This window comes from Dasypus novemcinctus, chromosome 5 (assembly GCF_030445035.2).
Source record: "Dasypus novemcinctus isolate mDasNov1 chromosome 5, mDasNov1.1.hap2, whole genome shotgun sequence".
NCBI lineage: Eukaryota > Metazoa > Chordata > Mammalia > Cingulata > Dasypodidae > Dasypus > Dasypus novemcinctus.
Genome location: NC_080677.1, coordinates 130,425,643 through 130,451,761, shown reverse-complemented (window position 1 = coordinate 130,451,761; position 26,119 = coordinate 130,425,643). Strand labels below are relative to the sequence as shown.

The 26,119-nt window shown below is 39.5% G+C and overlaps 1 protein-coding gene, 1 non-coding gene and 1 pseudogene across 2 annotated transcripts; 1 reads left to right on the top strand and 2 right to left on the bottom strand.

Annotated features, from left to right (window-relative positions):
* Positions 1–5,927: 5,927 nt before the first annotated feature.
* On the bottom strand, positions 5,928–5,999 carry TRNAC-GCA (transfer RNA cysteine (anticodon GCA)). The gene has a single exon. It is a non-coding gene; the product is annotated as a tRNA-Cys (tRNA).
* A 3,576-nt stretch (positions 6,000–9,575) lies between these two features.
* Positions 9,576–10,366, top strand: LOC101425440 (small ribosomal subunit protein eS6-like). The gene has a single exon (XM_058297565.2). The coding sequence runs from the start codon at positions 9,576–9,578 to the stop codon at positions 10,320–10,322; it is 747 nt and encodes a 248-aa protein (XP_058153548.1). The 3' UTR covers positions 10,323–10,366.
* Positions 10,367–10,899: 533 nt separating this feature from the next.
* LOC105745304 (S-adenosylmethionine decarboxylase proenzyme 1-like) lies at positions 10,900–20,951 on the bottom strand (annotated as a pseudogene).
* Between the last annotated feature and the right edge of the window lie 5,168 nt (positions 20,952–26,119).

Here is a 26,119-nt window from a genome sequence, read left to right as displayed (position 1 = left end):
TCCTTGACCCGTGTGGAGCTGGCCCATGCACAGCGCTGATGCATGCAAGGAGTGCCCTGCCACGCAGGGGTGTCCCCCGCGTAGGGGAGCCCCATGCGCAAGGAGTGTGCCCCATAAGGAGAGCTGCCCAGCGTGAAAGAAAGTGCAGCCTGCCTAAGAATGGCGCCACCCACACGGAGAGGTGACACAACAAGATGACACAACAAAAAGAGACACAGATTCCCGTGCCGCTGACAAGAACAGAAGTGGACAAAGAAACAAGACACAGCAAATAGACACAGAGATCAGACAACTGGGGGGGGGGGGAGGGGGAGGGGAAGGGGAGAGAAATAAATAAATAAAATCTTTATAAAAAGAATGCTTAGTCACCATTGATGGGAATGTAGACTTGGTACAGCCACTGTGGAGGACTATTTGGCAATTCCTTAAGAAGGTGAATATAGACTTGCCACATGACCCTGCAATACCACTACTGGGTATATACCCAGAAGAACTGAGAGCAGGGACACGAACAGACATCTACACACCAATGTTCATAGTGGCATTATTCACTATTGCCAAAATTTGGAAACAACCCATGTGTCCATCAACTGAAGAATGGGTAAACAAACTGTGGGGTACACATGTGATAGAATATTATGCAGCTGTTAGAAGAAATGAAGTCACAAATCATATGATATGGATAAATCTGAAGGACATTATGTTGAGTGAAGCAAGCAAGACACAAAAGGACAAATATTGTATGATTGAGGTATTATGAATTAAATATATGGTGTAATCTCATGGAGTTAGTAACAGAATATGGGTCACCAGAAGATAGAATGAAGTTAGACAGTAGAAAGCTGAGGGTTAATCTGTGCAGAATTGGTAAAAAAAGTTGTTAATAAATCTTTGGAAAGGAATAGAAAAGGTCAAAACACAACATAATGTTTGTAGCAATGCTATTATATGGGAATGACAGTGATTGAAAAGGAAAGTCTAATGTCATGTATATTACTCGAAGGAAACCTTTAAAATGTAATATGAGACTATACAGCATAGTAAAACCTCATATGAAATATGAATATGGGTGATATTACATATATGATTGTTTTTCTTTGAAACTGAATGAATGTCTATTAATATTACAAGATGTTAACATCAAACAAAAAATTATGCTAAGTGAAAGAAAGCAGACACGATGTACTATATATTTTATGAATCCATTCATATAAAATGTAAATATAATTCAATTTATAAAGATGGAATTAGATTAGTGGTTATGTAGGACTGGGGAAGGGCAGAGGGATTGAGAGGTGACTGCAAAGGGGTACGGAGTTTTTCTTTTTGGAGTAATGGAATTTTTCTAAAATTTTTTGTGGTGATAAATGCATGGCATTTCGATTATATTAAAAGCCATTTGCTGTACACTTTGGATAGCTTGTATGGCATGTGAATATATCTTAATAAAACTGCTTTTCAAAGAATGCAAACAACCCCAATTTAAAAATGGGTTAAATACTTAAATTGATTCTCTCCAAAGGAGATACACAAATGGCCAGAAAGCACATGAAAAGAAGCTCAACATCAGTAGCTATCAGGGAAATGCAAACTAACCCACAATGAAATACCATTTCACACTCACAAGAAGGCAGCTATTTAAAAAATGGAAAATAACAAGTATTGGAGAGGCTGTAGAGAAATAGGAATACTGTTTCATTGCTGGTGTCAATGTAAATATCTGTAGCTGCTGTGGAGGAGTTTGGTAGTTCTTCAGAAAGCTAAGTACAATACCATATGACCTGGCAATCCTATAATGACATAATCTGGGTGATGAACAGGGGATGCATCTTGGGTCTGGTCCTGATCTGACCCTATATTTTTATCAAATAGTTAAATATGGGGAAAGAAGGCAGAAATTACAGTTTCTGTACTGGTGATTAAAAGGTTTAAAAAGTAAGGGATACCTGGATTTGAACCAGGGACTTCTGATACTGAAGTCAAATGCTCTAAACCTGAATAATCCCCCCAAACAGGCGGGTTTTCTCTTTAGCACCTTACACTCATGATCCTGTGCCCAGGATACCCATGAACCAAAATATTTCTACAGAAGTAACAGAAGCCCAAGCAGAGTGATGTGAGAGCAAGAAGTAAGGAACTACACTGCCTGCGGAGTCAAGAGGGGCTTCCTGGAGGTAATGGACAAGGAGGAGTTTGCCATATGAAAAAGGTGGGGGAGACCTGCAGGCCAAGGGAGAAATAAGAGCAAAGACCGAAACTGGGTCAGCTCAAATTCCTAAAAACACAAAACTACCTAAACTGACTAAAGAAGAAATAGATCTCAACAGGCCTAAAACAAGCAAACATACTGAATAAGTTATCAAAAACCTAACAAAGTAGAGTCCAGGACCAAATGGCTTCACTGGTAAATTCCACTAAATATTCACAGAATTAATACCAATCCTTCTCATACTATTCCAGAATATCAAAAGAAGGGCATTCTTCCTAACTCATCCTATGAGGTTAGCAGTACTCTGATACCAAAGCCAGATAAAGACATCACACAAAAAAACTGCAAAACATATTGATGCAAAAATTCCAAACAAAATACCAGCAAATTTAATCCGACAGCATACTAAAAGGATTACACACTGGGACCATGTGGGATTTGTCCCAGGAATGCAAGGGTGGTTCAACATAAGAAAATCAATCAATGTAAAATCCATTAATAAAAGGAAGGGAAAATACTAATGATTACCTCAGTTGATTCAGAAAAGGATTTGACAAAATCCAGTAATTATCATGTTAAAGACACTCAGAAAAATAGAATAAAGGACAATTTCCTTAACATGACAAATGGTATATGAAAAACCCACAGCAAGCATCATATTCAATAGTGAAGGACTGAAAGTCATTCCCATGAGGTCAGGAAGAAGACAAGGATGCCCACTTTCACTATTGCAGTTCAACAGTGTACTGAGGTCTAGTTAGGAAAATTAGGCAAGAAAAAGAAAAGGAACCCAAATTAGAAAAAAAACAGAAGTAAAACATCTCTGTTTGCAGATGACAATCCACAAGAAAACTACTAGAACTAATAAATTCAGCAAAATTGCAGGCTACAAATTTAACACTCAAAAATCTGCTGTGTTTCCATACACCAGCAGAGAAAAAACCAAACTGGAAATTAAGAAAACAATTCTATTCATAATAGCATCTAAAAGAATCAAGTATCTAGGAATAAATTTAGCCAAGGAAAGGAAAGACTTTTACATTCACAATTACAAAACAGTGCTAAAGAAATTAAAGAAGACCTAAATAAATGCCAAGATATCTTGTATTCATGGGCAGTAAGACTTAATATTGTAAAGATGTTGATACTACCCAAAGCAATCTACAGATTCAACATAATCCCTATTGGCAATCCCAGCAGCCCTTTTTGCAGAAATGGAAAAGCCAATCCTCAAATTTACACAGAATTTCAAGGGACCCTAAAGATCCAAAACAATATTGAAAAAGAAAAAAATAATTGGAGGTCTCATACTTCCCAATTTCAAAATTTACTTCAAAGCTATATAGTAACTAAAATATATGGTGCTGGCATAAAGACAGACAAATAGGCCAGTGGAAGAGAATGGAGAATTCAGAAATAAACCCATACATCTCTGGCCCACTGATTTTGATAAATGTGCCAAGTACATTAATTGGGGATAGTTTCTTCAACAAATGGTGCTGGCAAAACAAATATCCACATGCAAGAGAATGAGGTTGGACCCCTACCTCATACCATCTACAAAAAATCAACTTAAAATGGATCAAGGACCTCAAACTATAAAATTCTTAGAAGAAAGCATAGGGGGAAATCTTCATAACCTTGGATTTGCCAGAGGTTTTAGACCTATAAAGAATAGATAAAATGGACTTTCTCAAAATTTAAAACTTTTGTACATCAACATTGTCATGAAAGTGAAAAGGCAACCTGGAATGGAGTTGGTATAGCTCAGTGGTTGAGTGCATGTTCAATATGTAAGAGGTCCTGGGTTCAATCCCTGGTACTTCCCCCTCCCCCCCTAAAAAAGGCAACCTGGAGGATGGGAGAAAGCAATGGCTAATCGTCTATCTAGTAAGGATTTAATATTCAAAATGATAAAAGGAACTGCTACAACAAAAGACAACCCAATTTTCAAATGGGCAAAAGACTTGAATAGATATTTCTCCAAGACACTAGAAAAGATATCCAGCATCATTTGTCATCAGAGGAAATTTAAACCAAAACCCCAATGAGATACCACTTGACACCCACTGGGATTACTATTATTTTTTTAATGGAAAATAACAATCTTGGCAAGGATGCAGAGAAGTTGGAACTCTCATATATTGCTAGTGGGAATGTAAAATGATACAGCCACTGTGGAAATCAGTTTGGCAGTTCCTCAGAAAGTTGAATACAGCAATCCCATTTCTTGGTACAATCCCAAAAGAATTGAAAGCAAGGACTCAAAATGTTCATAGCAACATGATTTATAGTTTCTAAAAGGTAGAAGTAACCCAAGTGTCCATAGCAGGTGAAAGGATAAATAGCCATAAGAAGGAATGAAATTCTGGGACATGCTACAACATGGATGAAACTTGAAGACATCATATTGCATGTAATAATAAAAAAATCAAATTTAATTTAAAAAAAGAAAAAAAAAGAAAAAAGAAATATATTGCTTGTAATAAGTCAGACACAAAAAGGCAATTATTGTATGATCTCATTTATATGAAATATTTGAAAGTAAATAAATTATATATAGAGAAACTACAAGATACCAGGTGTCAGAGGGTGAAAGAAATGAGGTTATTGCTTAACGGGTGCAGAGTTTCTGTGATGAAAAAGCTTGGTTAATGGATATTGGTGATGGTAGCACAATATTGTGAATGTAATTACTATCACTGAATTGTAAATCTGAAAGTGGTTAGAAGGGGAGTTTTTTAGTTGTATATATGTTACTACCATTAAAAGTTTAAAGAATTAGATAGATAGATAGATAGGTAGGTAGATAGATAGATAGATAGATAGATAGATAGATAGATAGATAGATAGATAGATAGATAGATAGATAGATAGATCCGGTATGTCTGGAACTCGGTAAGGCTTGAGACTGATGTAAAAATAAATATGGGGGAAGTGGACTTGGCCCAATGGATAGGGCATCTGCCCACCATATGGGAGGTCCGCAGTTCAAACCCTGGACCTACTTGACCTGTGTGGAGCTGGCCCATGAGCAGTGCTGATGCGTGCAAGGAATGCCGTGCCACGCAGGGGTGTCCTCTGCATAGGGGAGCCCCATGCACAAGGAGTGCACCCTGTAAGGAGAGCCGCCCAGTGTGAAAGAAAGTGCAGTCTGCCCAGGAATGGCACTGCACACACGGAGAGCTGACACAGCAAGGTGATGCAACAAAAAGAAACACAGATTCCCAGTGCCACTGATAAGGATAGAAGTGGTCAAAGAAGAACACACAGTGAATGGACACAGGGAGCAGACAACTGGCCGGGGCGGGGGGGGGGGGGAGGGGAGAAATAAATGAAAAATAAATATGAGTTTATCAATCCAGGAAACCAGAAACATTTCAGAAGGCTGAATTTCTTGCTAATCCAAGTGAGACTCAGAACTATTGTCATTTGGGAAAGCCTGTGACACACAGCGTAGACGTGGAGAAGGACAGTTCATCTTCACAACCACCACACTGTTGACTATTCTAAGATGAGAAAACAGACTTGGCCAGAACAGAACCCAGGTCGAGAGAGCACCGAAGAACAGATATGTCCTAGGTAAGGAGGACATAACACAATGCTTTCAATAAGGTGTGCCAGACCAGGGACCAGAGCGGGTGGCAAGTGCAGTTGTTTTCCTCCTGCTCATTCACTACAGTATTTTATTGTCTGAAATCTAAAAGAACCCTTAACTAGGGAGAACCTGGATTTGAACCAGGGACCTCTTGAGCTGCAGTCAAATGCTCTCCCACTCAGCTATACCCCCAAGGTACTCCTTAAGCATTTAATTAGTACCCTTTAAATGTGCAGTGGTGCAACTCACTGCAGTTTCTGATTTCTCATAAGCCGAGCTCCTGGGCCCTGGCTGCCTGCTCATGACAGCCTGGCCTTCACTGCCGATCAATGCCTTACTAGCTCACCTATAAATATTTATTGTCCATCTATGTTCCTAGCAGAGCCTTCTTCCTCCTTCCGTTTTGTCTTCCCACCTCTCCAGCTTCACTTCCCTCTGCCATTCTCTGTTCCATCTGTCCTGCAGTGGGCATTCATTGGCTTTTCCAGCATAATGGAACCGGGTTCCTTCTCTTCCTTTCCTGTACTAGGGTTCTGAGGAGAAAAGTTCAGAGGCCTTGCAGGGCTGCGACAAGAGCATTCTCAGAACACCACACCCTGAGCCTCAAGTTGCCTCTCTTGCTCCTTTTCCACCATATGCTTCATTTACTCAATTTCCCTACAAGCTGCCAAATACTGTCGAGAAATGAGGAGAACAAGAATCCTTTTTAAGAAGAAATCTGCTATTTTGGGTGGGGACAGGGTAGAGAATGACATGACTTGCTTGTGAGTCCCACAGGGCGTGGAAAACAAGCAGAGTAGACAGTTCTACGCCGGCAGCAAGAATGGGGAAGCAGGAGGACAGGCTGCTGTCCTCTAATCCAAAACATCCAAAACATTGGCTGCTGTGTGCGGAAGACGGTCAAGAGAGAGCCCCTCCCGGCTCCCCAGAATGGCTGGACAAGGCTTTGTGGCGTGGGTTCCTGCTCCTCTGCCTCCTCTACCATCTCCCTTCCCATACCCCACCCGTCCCCTCCCCATTCAAGTATTCTCCGGTAACTAGGATGCTCCTCAGTGCTCTGGGTAAGGAGATACTTCGTCCAGAAATCCTAAACTTCCGTGGGCTGGTTTTGCCAAGTTTGCTTAACACCCTGAAGTAATTTCATACTTACAGTTTTTCCTTTTTCTTTTCTTTTTTTTTCTCTTTATTTTTTTAATGTTACATTAAAAAAATATGAGGTCCCCATATACCCCCATCCCCCTCACCCCACTCCTCCACCCATAACAACAACCTCCTCCATCATCATGAGACATTCATTGCATTTGGTGAATACATCTCTGAGCCCCGCTGCACCTCATGGTCAATGGTCCACACCATAGTCCACCCTCTCCCACAGTGCACCCAGTGGGCCATGGGAGGACCTACAATGTCCGGTAATTGTCCCTGCAGCACCACCCAGGACAACTCCAAGTCCCGAAAACGTCGCCACATCTCATCACTTTCTCCCACTCCCTACCCCCAGCAGCCACCATGGCCACTTTCTCCACACCAATGCCACATTTTCTTCGATTACTAATCACAGTAGTTCATGAATAGAATATCAGTAAGTCCACTCTAATCCATTCTCTATTCCTCCATCCTGTGGACCCTAGAATGGCCGTGTCCACTCCACATCTATGTCAAGAGTGTGCTTAGATTCCACATGGATGCTGGATGCAATTCTCCTGCTTTCAGTTGCAGGCACTCTTGGCTCCCTGGTGTGGTGGTTGACCTTCTTCACCTCCATGTTAGCTGAGTGGGGTAAGTCCAATAAACCAGAGTGTAGGAGTTGCAAGTCTGTTGAGGCCTAGGGCCTGGCTATCACATGATCAGTCCAGAGATTCAGGTCCCCTGGGTATACATTAAACTGCAGCACTAACTACAGTTCCGGTAAAAGTAACAGGAGAGGCTTGTGGACAAAGATCACATCTGAGTCCAGCTCCATCACACAGAAACACAAACTCCAAAGTAAGGCCAACTGACATGGGGTTTTTCCTTTTTCAAGGCCATTGGGACTTGCCAGAGTTGACCAGAGCCTTCCTCAACTGACCCAAGAGTTTGATGTTTTTAATTCCAACTGATTGCAGGGAAGTGGGTGGCAAACCAGCCGGACAGCACAGCTGAAGGAGCTGGAACTGGTCTGTGAGCTGGGTGTCCTGGCAACCTCTCCTTGGCAATTCAGTTTGTTGTAGAGAAGTCGGTTATATGCAGTATCAAAGGCCAGGACACGAGAACTCTGAGAAGGAAGTTGATTTATTTCGACCAGCCAGACTTCTGTCCTAATAAAAACCGAGCCCTGAATAGAATTTTTGGGTCCCTTTTATACAGAGGAAATAAGAGTGGGGAGACAAACGGTTCTTGTATGCAAAAAGACTTTTTGTTAGTTTCTTCAAGTGTTTTATCTGAGTATTAGATAGATTATGTCCTCCAGGTAAACTTGATTTAACACATATTCCCCACATTTCAAGTCAGCTTTTAGCACGAACCCCCCACATTCCAGGTAGGCTTTTAGCACATTTGGCTTACATCCTCCCTGAATATCCAACTACAAGAGTTTATACTTCTCAATTGACTTTCTAGGCATATTTGGATATAAAATAAGTTTGGATACAATTTTGAATTTATGCACAGGCTATATTAAGTTCATTTCAGCCTTGGGTGGGCAAGTTTCCTCTGGCAGAAACTCTGCAGTGAAGCCGCTGGCTGGCTCCTAGGCCACACCTGGACTTCCATCCATCCAGCTGCACCATCATCTCTTCCCACCCCCCACCCCCCATAAATCCTCTGCTCCCACATAACATTGGGTTCCTACTCTCTAGCTCCCATGTGGGAAGGAGACTTGTTTGAACCAAGGATGAGTTCCCAGGGCTCTGAAAAACAGTAATCTAGAACAGAACATCAGTGCAGGAAAGAGCAGCCCCTGACTAGACTTGGCCCCTTAGGAGGCAGCACAGGAAAGAAAAAACAGAGAGAGGATACTAAGGAAACAGAGTCCATGGGAGAGGTGAAACCACAGAGACACTGGGGTTGTGGCAAAAGACATCTTAAAAAGTTTTTTTTAATTAGACAATTTGTGGGTTTACAGAAAAATTGTGCAAGAAATACAGAGTTCCCACATAACCCCCTATTATTAACACTTTATGTTAGTGTGGTACCTTTGTTACAAAAAAAAATTATACTATGAACTATAGTCCATAGTTTACATTAGGGTGTATTTTTCCCCTATATACCACTTTTTTTTTTTTTTTTGAGGTACCAGGGATTGAACCTGGAACCTCATACATGGAAAACAGGCTCTCAATCACTGAGCTACGCCCACTTCCTACCACTCCACTATTAACACCTTGCATTAGTATGGTATATTTGTTATAATTCATGAAAGAATATTTTTATTCTACTATTAACTTTAGTCCATCTTTCAAACAGGCCTAACTGTGTTGACCAACATATAGTTACATCATGCTGTTTTATAAATTCTGCCAATCTGTGTCTTTTGATTGGGGAATTTACTCCATTAACATTCAGTGCTATTGCTGTAAAGGCAGTATTTACTTCAGCCATTTTGTCCTTTGGTTTTCAATGTCATGTCTTTTTTTTTTTTGCCTCCTTTTATTGCAGCCTCCCTTTTGGTATAGCTGAGCTCTTTTTTTCTTAAGAGAACTTGACTTATGGAAGTAAAACTTTAATTTTTGTTACAAAAAAACATCTGGCTTTTTTTGTGGCTTCTCAGAGGCAGTCGGCTGCTTTAGCATGAAGCTGAACATCTTCCCAGCGGCTGGCTGCCAGAAGCTCATTGAAGTGGACGATGAACGCAAACTTCGTATCTTTTATGAAAAGCATATGGCCACGGAAGTTGCTGCTGATGGTCTGGACGAAGAGTGGAAGGGTTATGTTGTCCGAATCAGTGGTGGAAATGACAAACAAGGTTTCCCCATGAAGCAGGGTGTCTTGACCCATGGCCGTGTCCGCCTCTTACTGAGTAAGGGACATTCGTATTATAGACCAAGGAGCACTGGAGAAAGAAAGCGCAAATCTGTTCGGGGTTGTGTTGTGGATGCCAATCTGAGTGTTCTCAACTTGGTTATTGTAAAAAAAGGAGAGAAGAATATTCCTGGACTAACTGATACTACTGTGCCTCGTCGCCTGGGACCCAAAAGAGCCAGCAGAATCCACAAACTCTTCAGTCTCTTTAAAGAAGATGATGTCCACCAGTATGTTGTGAGAAAACGTCTGAACAAAGAAGGTAAGAAACCCAGGACCAGAGCACCCAAGATTCAGCATCTTGTTACTCCCCGGGTCCTGCAACATAAACATAGGCCTATTGCCCTGAAGAAACAGTGTACCAAGACAAATAAGGAAGAGGTTGCAGAATATGCTAAACTTTTGGCCGAGAGAATGAAGGAGGCCAAAGAAAAATGCCAAGAACAGATTGCCAAGAGATGGAGGCTGTCCTCTCTGAGAGCTTCTACCTCAAAGTCTGAGTCCAGTCAAAAATAAGACTTCCTAAGAGTAACAAATAAATAAGCCATTAAATCTAAAATAAAAAATTTTAAAAATCTGTATGAAATTCGTTTTAATAACATTAGTAGAGAATATATTCTAGAAACTGGAGGTAACTAGATATAAAATTCAGGCAGCAATTTAATAGAACAGTCCCAGATGGTTAGGATGAGACTAACACTTAATGAGAACGAAAGCCTTGTCTGTGGGGAATTTTGGATGATACCTGGAGAAATATTATACTAAGCATAAACAAAACTGAGGGTTTTTTTTCACAAGCATTATAAAGTTTCATACAGTAAAAGATTTTTTCTACATGCACCTCAATTTCACAGTGAGTGGCATAGAATACCTAAACACAGAAGAGAGCATTCATGGAAGACATCTAATTCCATGATATAATAACACGTACAACAATTCACAGTGATTGCACTATGATCACAACTAGGGACTCCTGCAGCTACAAAGTGGTGGTTATGGAAAGCATGGCCCCTGGTATCTAGAAAGCAGTCACCACCTTCTTCTATGTGTATTCTCTGTTTCGGTTTTGTGTTTTGTTTGTTTTTCATTTTTCTTAATCAACTCTACTGTTGCTATTCTTAGCAAAGCTGGTAAAAACAAAGTTGTAATCATTGAATATAGCACTCTGGCAATTAAGATGTTTAAAACTGTCAGTTGTCTGGGGTGAGGAAAGCACTGTGCCACATTTAGACCTCTGATTTATAAGCAAGTTGGTCACTAAATTTCCTGGCTTAAAGATTTCCCCAACTTTCCTGATGAGATCATCATAGGAGAGCTGACTTCATTTTATTTCAAAGCAAACATAAGAAAATTCTGGTTCTGGAGTGATGTGAATAGTCCAATAAGTTCCATCTGATTTCATTCCATTCATCGGATACCCACAAGGATGGAACAGTGTGGCATCAATGACAGAACCTGGTATCAGGCCACAAGTTCCACTCTAATGAGTGACATCCTTTGTGGTAACACCATCTTTCATGTAGAACTGGTACATAACTGCTGAGTCAAGCTCACTCATCAGAGTTTCCAGGGTAAGATCTGACTGACTCCTTAAATGACTCTCTGGGAAATGCAGAGTATACAAGTACCAAAACTCAGGATTCATATATCCCATATAGCATGCTGCTCCATTTGGAAAAATTGCATTAAAAACTCTATTTCTACTTGAAAAACCCAGTGTGGGTACCCTTGGTGAAAATGCTTCATGAAATTCTTAGGAGAATAAAAGAATCTTTGGGAATTCTGGGAAGATCAAGGATTAGAGAGACAAAGGACTCACTTCTCTTTCAGAAAAATAGCTAGAAGACAGGAAGAAATGGCCAGAAAAAAATGTTAGTGCCTGGATGTGGCTCCCACATGGGAGGTCCTGGGTTCAGTCTCTGGATCCTCTTAAAAGCAAAAACAACAAGCAAACAAAGGAAAAGACTAACTCAAGGGAGCTGATGTGGCTCAGTGATTGAGCACTGGCTTCCCACATGTAAGATTCCAGTTTCAATCCTCAGCCCCAGTACCTCAAAAATGTTTTTGGTATTTATGGCACCAGGGAAAGGCTGGATACCACCCAGAAGAGAGACAAGAAAAGGATAAAAATCTCAACAGGAAAAGCTATGTGAGTAAAAACTGTAGCTGCAGCTGCTTGTGCCCATCCCCCAACCCTCAGAGCAGACAGCTTTGAATTCTTCAGTCTCTAGCAAGCAGCTACAGATGGGAGTGGTGCAGGGGTCCACCTCCCCAGGAATGGGGAGAGGAGGATGCAGTCTAAGGGTGATTTAGCTTTTGGCTAACAAAATTGGTCTTCTGTGTCCCATGAGACTTTCCAGGCCAGGTGGGGCTGTAGCATTTTTTGCACTGGGAGCTGGCAAGGGAAGAAAGAGATCCAACTCTCACAAACCCTCCCTACTGACCAGGACTGGTTGTTTAGAATGTTTAGGAGTGGAATTATTTCCTATCCAGGTAAAAGGAGGGGCTGCTGGCAAAATTGGGAGAACAGCCTCTGTGAAAGTTTGAATTGTAAGGCTCTGAATAGCCTTGAGGCAGGATCCTCTGTCACATTGTTGTTCATTGTGGTTGCAGTGAACACATTCCAACCAGGGTTTGAACTTAGAGGACAGCTAAAGAGCACCTCTTGTGGCAGATGAAGGAAGTACATGTGAGGAAATTTAAAGTAAATAAATGAGGCTTTTTCAGCCTTTACAGTCCAAGACCCTTGGAAGTAGGTCTGCAACTCATCATCATTGGGTGCATGGTCAGGATTTGAGCAACTAAACAGGGATAAGATCTAGAAAAAGTTGAACCAAGAATCAAAAAATAGAAGTAACAGCTTCCTGTCACTAAATCCCTACACAAAAGAGAGAAATTAAGCATCAGATTAAATTCACCATCATAATAAGATGCCTAGACATCAGCAAAAATTACAAGCCATACCCCCTCACAAAAGAAAGATATGGCCCAAGCAAAGGAATATATCAAAGTCCCAGAAGAGATGCAGGATTTGAGATAACAAATCAATAAGGCTCATACAACTCTCCAAAATCAAATCAACAAGTTGAAAAACAATATGGCTAAAGGACATTAAGAGGACACTGGAGTGAGCACAAAGAGGAATTTGAAAACCTGAACAGAAAAATAACAGGGGAAAGGGTGTAGCTCAGTTGGTTGAGCGCTTCTTCCCAAATATGAGGTCCTGGGTTCAACCCCCAGTACCTCCTAAAAAAAAGGAAAAAGAAAAATAACAGCACTTATGGGAATGAGAGACTCAATAGGTGAAATCAAAAACACGTTAGAAGCATACAACAGCAGACTCGAAATGCTAGGAAGAAAGAAAAAGTGATGCAGAAAACAGAGCAGCTAAAATTGAAGAAAGAACAGAGAGAAAAAAGAATGGAAAAAAGTTGAACGGGAGTATAGTAAGTTGAATGGCAACACAAAGCACAGCAACATATGTGTCATGGGAGTTCTAGAAAGAGAAGAGAAGGGAAAAAGGATAGAAAGAGTATTTGAGGAAATAATAGTGGAAAATTTCCAGACTCTTGTGATAGAAATGAATTTACATTTCCAAGAGCACAATGTACCCCAATCAGAATAAATCCAAATAGACCTACTCCACGACACATCTGCCAGAATATCAAATGCCAAATGCCAAAGATAAAGAGAAAATTCTGAAAGCAACAAGGGACGAGCAAATAATCACATACAAGGGTTGCCCTTGAAAGACTATGGATTTCTCACCAAAAACCATGACGGCAAGAAGACAGTGGTGTGATATAATTAGGATTCTCAAAGAGAAAAATTGTCAGCTGAGAATCTCTATCCAGCAAAATAGTTCTTCAAATATGAAGGAGAGTTTAAAATATTCCCAATAAAAAGAAACTAAGACAATTCATAAAAAAAGAACCTAGCATTGCAGGGAGAATTAAAGAGACTTACATCCTGAAAGAAAAAGACAGGAGAGAAAGGGTTGGAGGAGAGTGTAGAAGGGAAGACTATCAGAAAGAATAATCAAAAGAACAAAAGACAGATGAAAATAAGATGTGAAAAACAAATAATTAAATGGTGGAAGTAAATAATGCATTTACAGTGCTATAATTGAGTGTGAATGGATTAAACTCCCCAATCAAAAGATAGAGATTGACAGAATGGATAAAAAAAAAACATGAGCCATCCATATGCTAACTACAAGAGGCTTACCTTAAATCGAGGGATACAAATCAGCTGAAAGCGGAAGGTTGGAAAAAGATATTCCATGCAAACAGAAAATAGAGCTGCAGTAGCTATACTACTATCAGACAAGACAGATTTTAAATGCAAAAATATATATAAGATATGCAGAAGGTCATTATATATTAATAAAAGGAGCAATCCATCAGGAAGAAGTAACAGTCATAAATATCTATGCACCTAACCAGGGTGTCTCAAAATACATGAGGCAAACCCTGGCAAAACTGAAGGGAGAAATAGACCTCTCTATAATAATATTTGGAGACTTCAGCACACCACTCACATCACTGTATAGAACAAGTAGACAGAAGATCAACAAGGAAACAGAGAACTTGAACAATATGATAAATGAGCAGGACCTAATCGATATATACAGTTAGTTTCATCCCAAATCAATGGTTATGCATTCTTCTCAAGTGCTCATGATCTTTCTCCAGGATAGACCACATGTCTCAATAAATATAAAAAGATTGAAATTATACAAAGCACCTTTTCAGATCGTAATGAAATGATGCTGGAAATCAGTAATAGGGAGGAAAGGGGGAGATTTGCAAATCTGTGGAGGCTAAACAACACACTCATAAACAATCAGTGGGTCAAAGAAAAATTTTAAGAAAAATAGTAAGTACATCAAAATGAATGAAAACAAGAACACAATTTATCAAAACTTATGCGATACAGGGAAGGCAGTGCTGAGAGGGAAATTTTAGACCTAAATGCCTATATTTAAAAAGAAGTAAGAGATAAAATCAAAGACCTAACTGAACACCTGGAGGAACTAGAAAAAGAATGGCAAACCAATCCCAAAGCAAGCAGAAGGAAAGAAAGAATAAAGATTAGAGCAGAAATAAGTGAAGTTGAGAACAAAACACACTTGTAATAAAACAATAGAGAAATCAACAAAATCAAAAGCCGGTTCTTTGAGAAGATCCATAAAATTGACAACCCCTTAGATAGAATAACAAGAAAAAAAAGAGACTAGATGCAAATAAATAAATTCAGAAATGAAAGGGGGATGTGACAACTGACCCCACAAAAATAAAAAGGATTGTAAAAGGATACGATGAGAGGAAAGCGGACTTGGTCCAGTGGTTAGGGCGTCCGTCTACCACATGGGAGTCTGCAATTCAAACCCCAGGCCCGTGTGGAGCTGGCCATGCGCAGTGCTGATGCCCGCAAGGAGTGCCCTGCCACGCAGGGGTGTCCCCTGCGTAGGGGAGTCCCACACGCAAGGAGTGTGCCCCGTAAGGAGAGGCGCCCAGCGTGAAAGAAAGTGCAGCCTGCCCAGGAATGGCACCACACACACGGAGAGCTGGCACAGCAAGATGACGCAAAAAAAGAAATACAGATTCCCCTGCGGCTGACAACAACAGAAGTGGACAAAGAAGAACAAGCAGCAAATAGACACAGGGAACAGACAACTGGGGCGGGGTGGGAAGGGGAGAGAAATAAATAAATAAATAACTCTTTTTTTTAAAAAAGGATATGATAAGAAACTGTATGCCAACAAACTAGACAATCTAGATGAAATGGGCAAATTCCTAGAAATGCACAAACAACCTACATTGAATCTGCAAGAAATACAAGAACTCAACAACCCATTTACATTTAATAGGATTGAATCAGTCATCAAAACTTTCCCAAAAAAGAAAAGCCAGGACCAGATAGCATCCCAGGTAAATTTTACCAAATATTTCAAGAATTAGCACCAATCCTGTTTAAACTCTTCCAAAAAAATTGAAGAGGAGGGAAAATTACCCAATACATTTTATGAAGCCAATATCACCCTAAATACCAATGCCAAATAAAGATAATACAAGAAAAGAAAATTACAGCCCAATCTCTCTAGTGAACACAGATGCAAAAATTTTCAACAAGATACTTGCAAATAGAATCCAATAGCATATTAAAAGAATTATACACCATGATGAAGTATGATTTATTCCTGGTATGCAAGGGTTCAACAAAAGAAAATCAATTAATAGATACATCACCTTAACAAATTGAAGGAAAAAACACATGATCATCTCAATCTATGCAGAAAAGGCATTTGACAAAATCCAGCATCCTTTCTTGATAAAAGCACTTCAAAAGATAGGAATAGAGGGAAAGGTGTTCAATATGAAAAAGGTCATATGTGGAAAACCCACAGCTAACATCATATTCAGTGGGGAAATATTGAAAGCTTTCCCTCTAAGATTAGGAACCAGACAAGGGTGCCCACTGTCACAATTATTTTTCAACATTTTATTAGAAGTTCTAGCTAGAGCAATTGGACAGAAAAAAGAAATAAAGGGCATCCAAATAGGAAAAGAGGAAGCAAAACTCTCACTATTTGCAGATGACATGATCCTATATTTAGAAAGTTCTGAAATGTCTAACACAGAGCTACTTGAGCTAATAAACAAATTCCTCAAAGTGGCAGGGTACAAAATCAACATGCAAAAATCAGTAATGTTTCTATACATGAGTATTGAACAATCTGAGGAGGAAATCGGGGCGGGGCGGGGGAAGAGGAAATCAAATTTACATTAGCAACAAAAATACTCAAATACCTAGGAATCAATTTAACCAAGGATGTAGAGGACCTTTATTAAGAAAACTACAAAATACTGCTAAAAGAAATCAAAGAAGACTGAGCAAATGGAAAAATATTCTGTGTTCATGAATTGGAAGGTTAAATATTGTGAAGATGTTAATAAACATAGATTCAATCAAAATTCCAACAGCCTACTTCACAGAAATAGAAGAGGCAATTACCAAATTATTTTGGATAGAAAAAAAAAATCCTAAAAGAGAAGAGTGATGTAGGAGGACTCTCTCTTTCTGACTTTGAAACATACAAGGATACAGTGACCAAAACAGCAGATAGACACATTAATAAGTGAAATGGTATTGAGAGCCCAGAAATAGATAGCCAACTGTTTGTTCGTTTGTTTTAGGAGGACTGGGGATTGAACCCAGGATCTCATACATGGGAAGCAAGTACTTAACCAAACAGTCCTCCAGTTTTTGGTCAGCCTACAAAGTCCACTTTTCTGAGATAGAACAGTCTCTTCAACAAATAGTGTAGGGAGAACTGGTTATCCATAACCAAAAGAATGAAAGCTATACAAGCTTTATTTCTCTCGCTATAAAAGAACCAACTCAAAATAGATCAAAGACCTAAATATAAAAGCCAGGACCATAAAACTACTAGAAGAAAATGTAGGGAAACATCTCCAAGACTTGTGGTAGATGGTGGTTTCTTGGATCTTACACCCAAAGCAAGAGAAAAAAAAGAAAAAATAGATAAATAGGACCTCCTCAAAATTAAACACTTTTGCACCTCAAAGGACTTTGTCAAAAGGGTGAAAAGGCATCCATCTCCATGGTATAAAATATTTGGAAATCACATTTCTGATAAGCGTTTAATATCCATGAGAAATAAAGAGATGCTACAACTCAACAATAAAAATGGAAATTGGCAAAAGATTGAATAGACATTTTCCAAAGAAGAAATACAAATGGCAAAAAAAAATATGAAAAAGTATTCAGCATCACTAGTGGTTAGGGAAATGCAAATAAAAGCTACAATGAGATATCATTTCACACCTATTAGAATGGTTGCTATTAAAAAGACAGAAAACAATTAGGGGGGGGGGGGAAAGAAAAAAATAGGATGTGGAATTTTTTCAAGTCAACATTCTTTATCTAAGTTCTTTATCTAACTTTATCCAAGTTCTTTATCTATCCTTTAAACTCATCGCTATATGCCATTCCCTAGTAAGGGACCATGACATTATATTGGGCTTCAAATTTCGGGGAGTTCTGGATCACAGAGTGTTTCAACAATGGCAATGGAGGGATACTGGTATGGGATACCAATGACAGATGATATATGACTGACAGGGAGCTGTACAGAACATATGTCCAGGGTGCATGGTAATGTTTGGATATACTCATAGTGGCAACAATTAAAAACCACAGTAGGGGGGGTACTGGGTTCCCGGCCAGTGGTGCTCTGTCGTGGTCCCTAGGGGAGCAGCGACAGTCTCCCAGGTACAGTGGTGGGGACCGGGAGGGAGTGAGGGTTCAACAGTGAGCCCCTGATACTAATGACTATGCTTGTGAGCTGATAAACCCAAAATAATAACAAGGCCTAGAGCAACTTTGTGCCTGGGAATTTCCTTCTGTCAGCCTTCATGTTACTCAAATGTGGCCAGTCTCGAAGCCAAACTCAGCATGTAAATGCAATGCCTTCCCCCCAGCGTGGGACATGACACCCGGGGATGAGCCTCCCTGGCAACGAGGGACCACTATCAACTACCAACTGATGATGCAACTGGAAAATGACCTTATACGGAAGGTTCAATGCGGATCAGCAGAATATCCATGTCTACATAAAATACCATGACTTTAAAATGCTGTTTGACCTAAAGTAAGGGGGAAATGGAAAGGAGAAATGAGTTTATATGGCTACGAGTTTCTAAAAAAGAGTCTGGAGGCTGGCAGAAGGTTTGCCCTCATGCACAACTGAGCAGAGTCAGAGAGACAGATAAAGCAGATACAACCCCCAGATATTGGTTCCTTTGAGGGCTAAAGAGACCCATGGGAGTTATGGTCATGGCTGATGGGGTTAACTACCAGGGCAGATGGCCCCTCTTTGGAAATGGTGTTTATGTGTGATGAATCTGGACTCAGATGGGATCTCCCTTCATAAGACTTTCATGCTAATGTGCTGGAGGTGCAGTTAATGTTGGGGTTTAAGATATATTTAGGGGATTTGAATCTCTGGACTGACAATGTGATAGCCAGATCCTGAGCCTCAACAGACTCCAGCACCTACAATCTGATTTATTGGACTTACCACACTCAGCTAAGATGGAGGTGAAGAAGGACAACCACCACACCATGGAGCCTAGAGTGATTACAACTGAAAATGGGAGGATTGCATCCAGCATCCAGGTGGAATCTGAGCCTCCTCTTGACATAAAGGTGCAATGGACACAACCAATCCAGTGTCCACATAGAAGAGGTGGCATTGGATTGGGAAAAGTGGACATAATGGACAAAGGGTATGGGGAAAGGCAGGAAGAGATGAGAGGTGGAGGCATCTTCGGGACATGGAGCTGCCCTGGATGGTGCTTCAGAGGTAATCACCGGACATTGTAAATCCTCACAGGGCCTACATGATGGAATAGAGGAGAGTATGGGACATGATGTGAACCAATGTATATGAGGTGCAGAGGTGCCCAAAGATGTACTTACCAAATCCAATGGATGTGTCATGATGATGGGAACGAGTGTTGTTGGGGGGGGGGGAGAGGGGGGGTGGGGGGGTGGGGTTGAATGGGACCTCACATATATATTTTTAATGTAATATTATTACAAAGTCAATAAAAAATAAAAAAATTATAAAAAAAAAAAAAAAAAAAAAAAAGACAGAAAACTACAAGTGTTGCAGAGGATATGGAGAGATAGGATTGCTTCTTCACTGTTGGTCGAAACGTAGAATGGTACAGCCACTGTGGAGGACTATTTGGCAATTCCTAAGGAAGTTGAATATAGATTTGCCATGTGACACAGCAATACCACTACTAGGTATATACCCTGAAAAACTGAGAGCAGTGACATGAACAGACATCTGTTCATATTGGTGCTGTTCACAATTTCCAAGAGATGGAAACAATCCAGGTGTCCATCAACTGATGAATGCATAAAGAATTCATGGTGTACACGTACAATGGAATATTATGCAGCTGTTAAGAAGTGAAGTCCCAAAGCATAGACAACATGGATGGATGTGGAGGATGTCATATTGAGTGAAGCAAACCAGACACAAAAGAACAAATACTGTATAAATGAGCTATTATGAACTAGATATATGGTGCAATCTCATGGAGTTAATAACTAGAATATAGGTCACCAGAAATTAGAATGAGGTTAGAGAATGGAAAGTTGAGGGTTAATCTGTGCAGAATTGGTATAAAGGTTGTTTGTAAATCTTTGGAAATGAGTAGAAATGGTGAAATCACGTAATAGTGTTTGTAACTATTAATAGCAGTGCTTGTATATAGGAATGACAGTGGTTGAAAGGAAAAGTCTAAGGTCATGTACATTACTAGAAGGAAAGCTAAAAAATGTACTGTGGAACTGTATAGCATAGCAAAACCTCATGTGAAATATGAATATGGGTAATTGAGCATATATAAGACTCTAAGGGTTTTTCTTTGAAACTGAACAAATATACATTAATGTTACAAGATGTTAATATCAGGCAAAAATACAACCAAAGCAAATTATGGGTAGTAGTGCGTAGTAATAGGGTAATAATCTTCCATTAAGAGTAAAAAAAAAAAAATCAAAGGAAATATACTAAGTGAAAGAAACCAGACAAAATGTACTACATATCATTTGACTCCATCCATACAAAATATAAATACAAATAAATTAGAATGACAGAAACAGAATAGCAGCTATGTAAGGCACTGGAAGCATAGCAAGATTGGGAGGTGATTATTAAGGGGTAGAGCTTTTTTTGTTTATTATTATTGGAATAATGAAAATACTCTAATAATTGATTGAAGTGATGAATGCACAACTATGTGATTATACCAAATACCATTGATGCCTTGGGTGGATTTTATACTTTGGATGGACAGTATGCTTTATAAATATCAATAAAATTGATTTTTTTAAAAAACTTTGAATTGAGTCAAACCCACTGCAATCCCTAGCAAGCATCAACAGGAGAACCACTGCTTTCAGTAAGAGAATGGCACCACATGGCTTCAAAATGAAACATCTCTTAGACACAAACATGCTACTTTCACTGAGTACATAAGTTTCCTGCTTGTCACTCTTTGTCACACTAAAGATTGAACATTGCACATTCTCCAAAAGTAATTCCCAGTTTTGAAGAATGGGATGGCACAAGATCCCTGGTTTACGTTGGGCTGCCGCTAGTTAGAACTAAACCTCCGGTAGCTTCTCGGTTTCTTTGAAAAAATGTGCCACTTCTATTACTGTGAGACTAATGAACAACCAGCAACCACAGAAAAGCAACTAAATTAAATCTTTTCTCTCACCACTGCAGATGATTCCAGCTGTGTTACTAAAATTCAGTGTTCCTTTTTTTTGGCTATAATTTTATATTAACTTTTAAAAAAGGATTAATAAAAATTTACTGGCTTTTTTTGTGTGTGTGAGCAAAAGTTAAGTTTAAGTCTGTTGGAAATAAGAGGCAGATACAATTCAGTGTCTTGTAGTTTGCTGCTTTCCTTAGAGTAGTGCGTGGGCTAGCTAATGTTACTGGCTATACTGGGTAAGCCTGTGTAGTTGATCTTTTGTAATGTATCTGACTGATCCCTTTCTCGTGTTTTTGGTTTCTGTATATTTTTAAAGCACTTTCTTTGTATTACCCTAGGGTTTGCATTACACAAACTTACCTCAATAACCTACTATTTTGAAAAGACTTAGTTTCGACAGCATACCTGTTCTCTACTCCTGTATCACTCTATTTTCCCCCTTTGTGCTATTTTTGTCCCACATGACCTCTTTATATTTTCCATGTCCATAATCAAGAAATATGACTTTTTCAATTGTGGTCTGACTCTCACAGGAATTAAAAAGTAGAGTTATTCATTGAGGATACAGTACTATTGGTTTTTTGTTTTTTGGGTTTTGGGGGGAGGTACTGGGGATTGAACTTACATTTGCTCCCCACTATTGAGTTTTGCATTTACCCTTTTTGTTACCGTTACTGAAGATCTTCACTTTTTTACACCACTCCAAGCCATGCTTGCCTGTCTTTTCCTTTCAACCTGCAGTACTCCTTTTAGCATTTCTTGTAGGGCAGGTCTTTTGCTGCTGAACTTTCTCAGTTTCTGTTTATCTGTGAATATTTTAAAACTCTCCCTCATTTTTAAAGGACAGTTTTGTCAGATAAAGAATATTTGGTTGGCAATTTTTCTCTTTCAGTACCTTAAACATATCATACCACTGCCTTCTCACCTCCATGGTTTCTGAGGAGAAATCAGCACTTAGTCTTATTGAACATCCCTTGTATGTAACAAATCTCTTTTCTCTTGCCTTTTTAAATTGGCATTTGACATTGTGATTAGTATGTGTCTCAGAGTAAGTTTATCAGGGTTTTCTCTGGAGTATGCTGCACTTCTTGGACTTATATATTTATGTCTCATAAGTGTTAGGAAAGTTCTGGCCATTATTTCCACAAATATTTTTTCTGCTCCTCTCCCTTCTGTTCTTCTTCTTGGACATCCATGATACATATGTTTGTATGCTTCATGCTGTCACTCAAGTCCTGGAGACACTGCTCAATTTTTTCTATTCTTTGTCTGTTCTTCTGACTGTATGCTTTCAATTGCCTTTCTTCTATTTTGTTGATTCTTCTGCCTATTCATATCTGATGTTATATGCCACTAGTGTATTTTTAATCTCCATTATTGTGCTTTTCATCCCCATGATTTCTGTCATGCTTATTTTTAAACTTTCAAATTCTTCTTTATGTCCATAATTGTCTTCTTAATATCCTTTAGCTCTAGATACACCATTAGTTGATTTCAACCCATATATTCCTTCATCTCCTTGACTTGATTTAGGAGCTTTGTTTGAACTTCTTTGATTAGTTGTTCCAAATTCTGTGCCTCCTCTGAAGTTTTAATTTGTTCCCTTGATTTAACAATACCTTCTGGTTTCTGAGTGTGGCTTATAATTTTTTTGCTGATTTCTGGGCATCTGGTTATTTGGATGTGTTATCTCTGAAGGTAAGTTGCTTCCCCTTGCCTAGGGTTTTTACTGTTGATTGGCTTTGTGTTAAGGTTCTTCTCTGATGCTTGGTCCAATTTATTCTGGATCTGTAGAGTAGTCTATGTTTAACTGTCTATGTTTTCTCAGCTCTTCTTCATATGACTCTTGCCTTGTATATACAGTACAATTTTTAAGATTGACCTTTGTGTGCAATTGTTTCACCTCCATGAGAAATTTCCTTTCCTCTGTACCTTCACCAGGAATTTTCATCTATTTGTTTTTGTGCAGCATTTCTTCCCAGCTCCTATGGTTTGTTTAAATTCCCTCCTCTCTCACTACCCCTTTTTCATTATACTTTTTCTGTTCTGACCCTTCCTAACTTAAAACAGTTCAGTTTCCCCCACTTCTTGTTTTCTGTGATGCTTTTCTGCCTCCAGTTTCTTCCACTTTAGGGTATCCTGCCCCAGGGAGCCAGATGGGGTCAATCCATAAAGGTACGTTTTTCATTTAGGTAGTCCAGCAAACAGAGACTAGATTAAGTGTGTGCACCTCTTGCCCACAGTTCTGCTAAGATCTCTTTTTTCTCCTGGGGGCAATTTTGTATGAGGCACTCCTCAGCCATTTGCGTTCTGCCCTGGGTCTCTGCAGACTTGGATCCCTGTGCCTGCATATGTGTGGGGTTTAACTCGCTGCTCTAAGTGGCACTATGGTCTGTATCTATTACAGGAGGGATTTGGACTGTGCTGCCTCAGGGCACCTCCCAAGCTGTGCAGGACCAAGTGAGGGTTGTGTCTGAACAGACAGGTCAAGGATGTAAATTTCCTACTTAATTTTAGTGTTTCTTTTTCTTTTTCTTTTTTTCAAATCAGCATTGTAAAGATCTTCTCCAGTAGGAATCATCCTTCAGAATTCTGAGAAAGTGGCATTTGTCCTTTTTTCAGTTGATTCTGAGGGGAGACTTTTCCAGAGACTCTTATACTGCCATGCTGATGACATCTCCTCAAGACTTTTTTTTTTTCACATTGTTTTTAGTTAATTGTGATTATGGAGAAGAAACCATAACTAAGCATAGGTGAAATTCCATATTACTCAGGAAAGCAGTGTAGGGCCAGACAGTTTTCATCTTGATTGAGTTGTAGAGAAGGAGTGCCCAGAGAAGCAGCTGGAAAAGATGACAGGATTGGAGGGACCTCTACCCTTTTATTACACAAAATGTTCAAGGGTTGCTGTTGTTGCTGCCTTATATTGTGTAAAAACTTGTGATTTTCGCATTGTCATACAATGAGACAGAAATATTTTGGATTATACATAAGAAATCTCATAAACTTTGATTGCTTTGTGTTATTTCCAACAGCTAAAGAAAATCAGTATTCTTTCAGAGATTGAAGGCTGGTGGTGTGACTTTCAGTTAGACAAAGATTTCTTAGAAACAATGCCAAAACCACAGTTCATAAAATAAAAACTTGATAAATTGTATTTTATCAAAATTAAGAACTCTAGCTCTTTGAAAAATGCTACTGAGAGAACGAACAGATGAGTCACAGACTGGGAGATAATATTTGCAAATCATATATCTCATAAAGGACTGTACCCATAATATATAAAGAACCCTCAAAACTCAGCAATAAGAAAATAAACAATGAAAATGAAAAAAATGGACAAATATCTGAACAGATAGATCACAAAATATATATGTATACATATATATAATGGCAATAAGCGCATAAAAATATAAAAATATGGTAAACTTCATTAGTATTTAGGGAAATTTAATTTTAGTAAATTAAAACCACAATATACTCTACTTACCATTAGAATGTAGATCAGGAAGACTGACCATACCAAATGTTGGTGAAGATGTTGAGTAACCAGAACCCTCATACACTGCTGATGGTAATCTAAAATTGTACCACCACTTAAAAAAATTTTTGGCAGTGTTTTAGTTTGCCAAATGGCTGCCCATGAAAAGTACCAGAAATTTGTCGGTTTTTATAAAGGGTAATTATTTGGGGTAAAAGCTTTCAGTTCCGAGGCCTTGGAAAGTTCAACCTGAGACACAGTAGGAAAGGTTTTCTCACCAAAGTCAGTTGTGACGTGTTGAAACAGGATTGGCAGGCCATCTGCCTGTTCTCTGCCTTCCCCTCCCATGTTCCTCTTTCATGCTAAGCTGTTCTGCTTTCTTCCCAAATTCAGCTGTAAGTTAGCTAGGGCTTGTCTTTCTGGGCCTCCTCTATGAAAGTATGCACTTGTGCATGAATATTCACAACAATTTTATTTGTAATCGTCAAAAACTGAAAACAACTAAAATGTTTATCAAGAGGTGAAAGGGTAAACAAATGTGGTATATGAATACAATTGAACACTTCTCACAAATAAAATGAATGAATTGTTTATACACACGATGGGGAAAAATCTCAAGAAATTATATTCAGTGAAAGAAGCCCGACAAAAAAAGAGTACATACGGTATGATGCCAGTTATATAAAATTCTAGAAAATGCAAACAAATCTGTGGTGACAGAAAACAGTTTGGTGGTTGCCTGGATTGAAGGCAGTATTTTAAGAGATTGGTATTTTACCTAGAGAGAGAAGGCAGAGAGGTGGGGGATTTTGAGCTCCAGTTAGGAAACACAGTCATCACATCTCTTTTCCACCTTACCCTCTCTTCTCCAAAACTCTGCAGCCCTGTGACCTCCCACTTACCCACCCTCAATCAATGGCTGTAGGCACCAGTACAGAAGAGCAATTACCTGGAAGGGGTAATAGGAAGTTCTGGTCCAGTCATGCTCTTAGCCCAGAAAAATAAGGAATGTAGAACTTCTAATTCATGGAAGCCCATGGACTCACTGGCAATTCTGAGATCCAAACATCCATCTCTTTATAGCATACTCACCCCTCCTTCCTATCTCCCTGTGCCTCTCAGAAGATGTCCTGGGAGGCTGGTCCAGCATCTGGAGGCCACCTGAGAGATTGACATCGGCATCCTTCTCTCCTTTCCTCTGGTCAGCTTGTCCAACTGTTATCGGCCCTTCTGGAACACCTCTCCCACTTGTCTCACTCACAAGACAAGGCAGCTTACCTGTCCATTGCCCTCTGGCTGCCTTGCTTCTTTGAATAACTTTTTCCTTTTCAAAAGTTCACACTTTCCATTTTCACAATCTTCATCACTATTGTTTCGCAGCTTTTAGGAAGCACTCTCACCATAAGCCCTGATTTTAGTTTCTGCTCATCCACCCACCCTCCCCAGGCCTTTGTTTCTGGTTATGCTTGGTGTCTTTTGCGTTCAGCTCGATGATCCTTCCCATC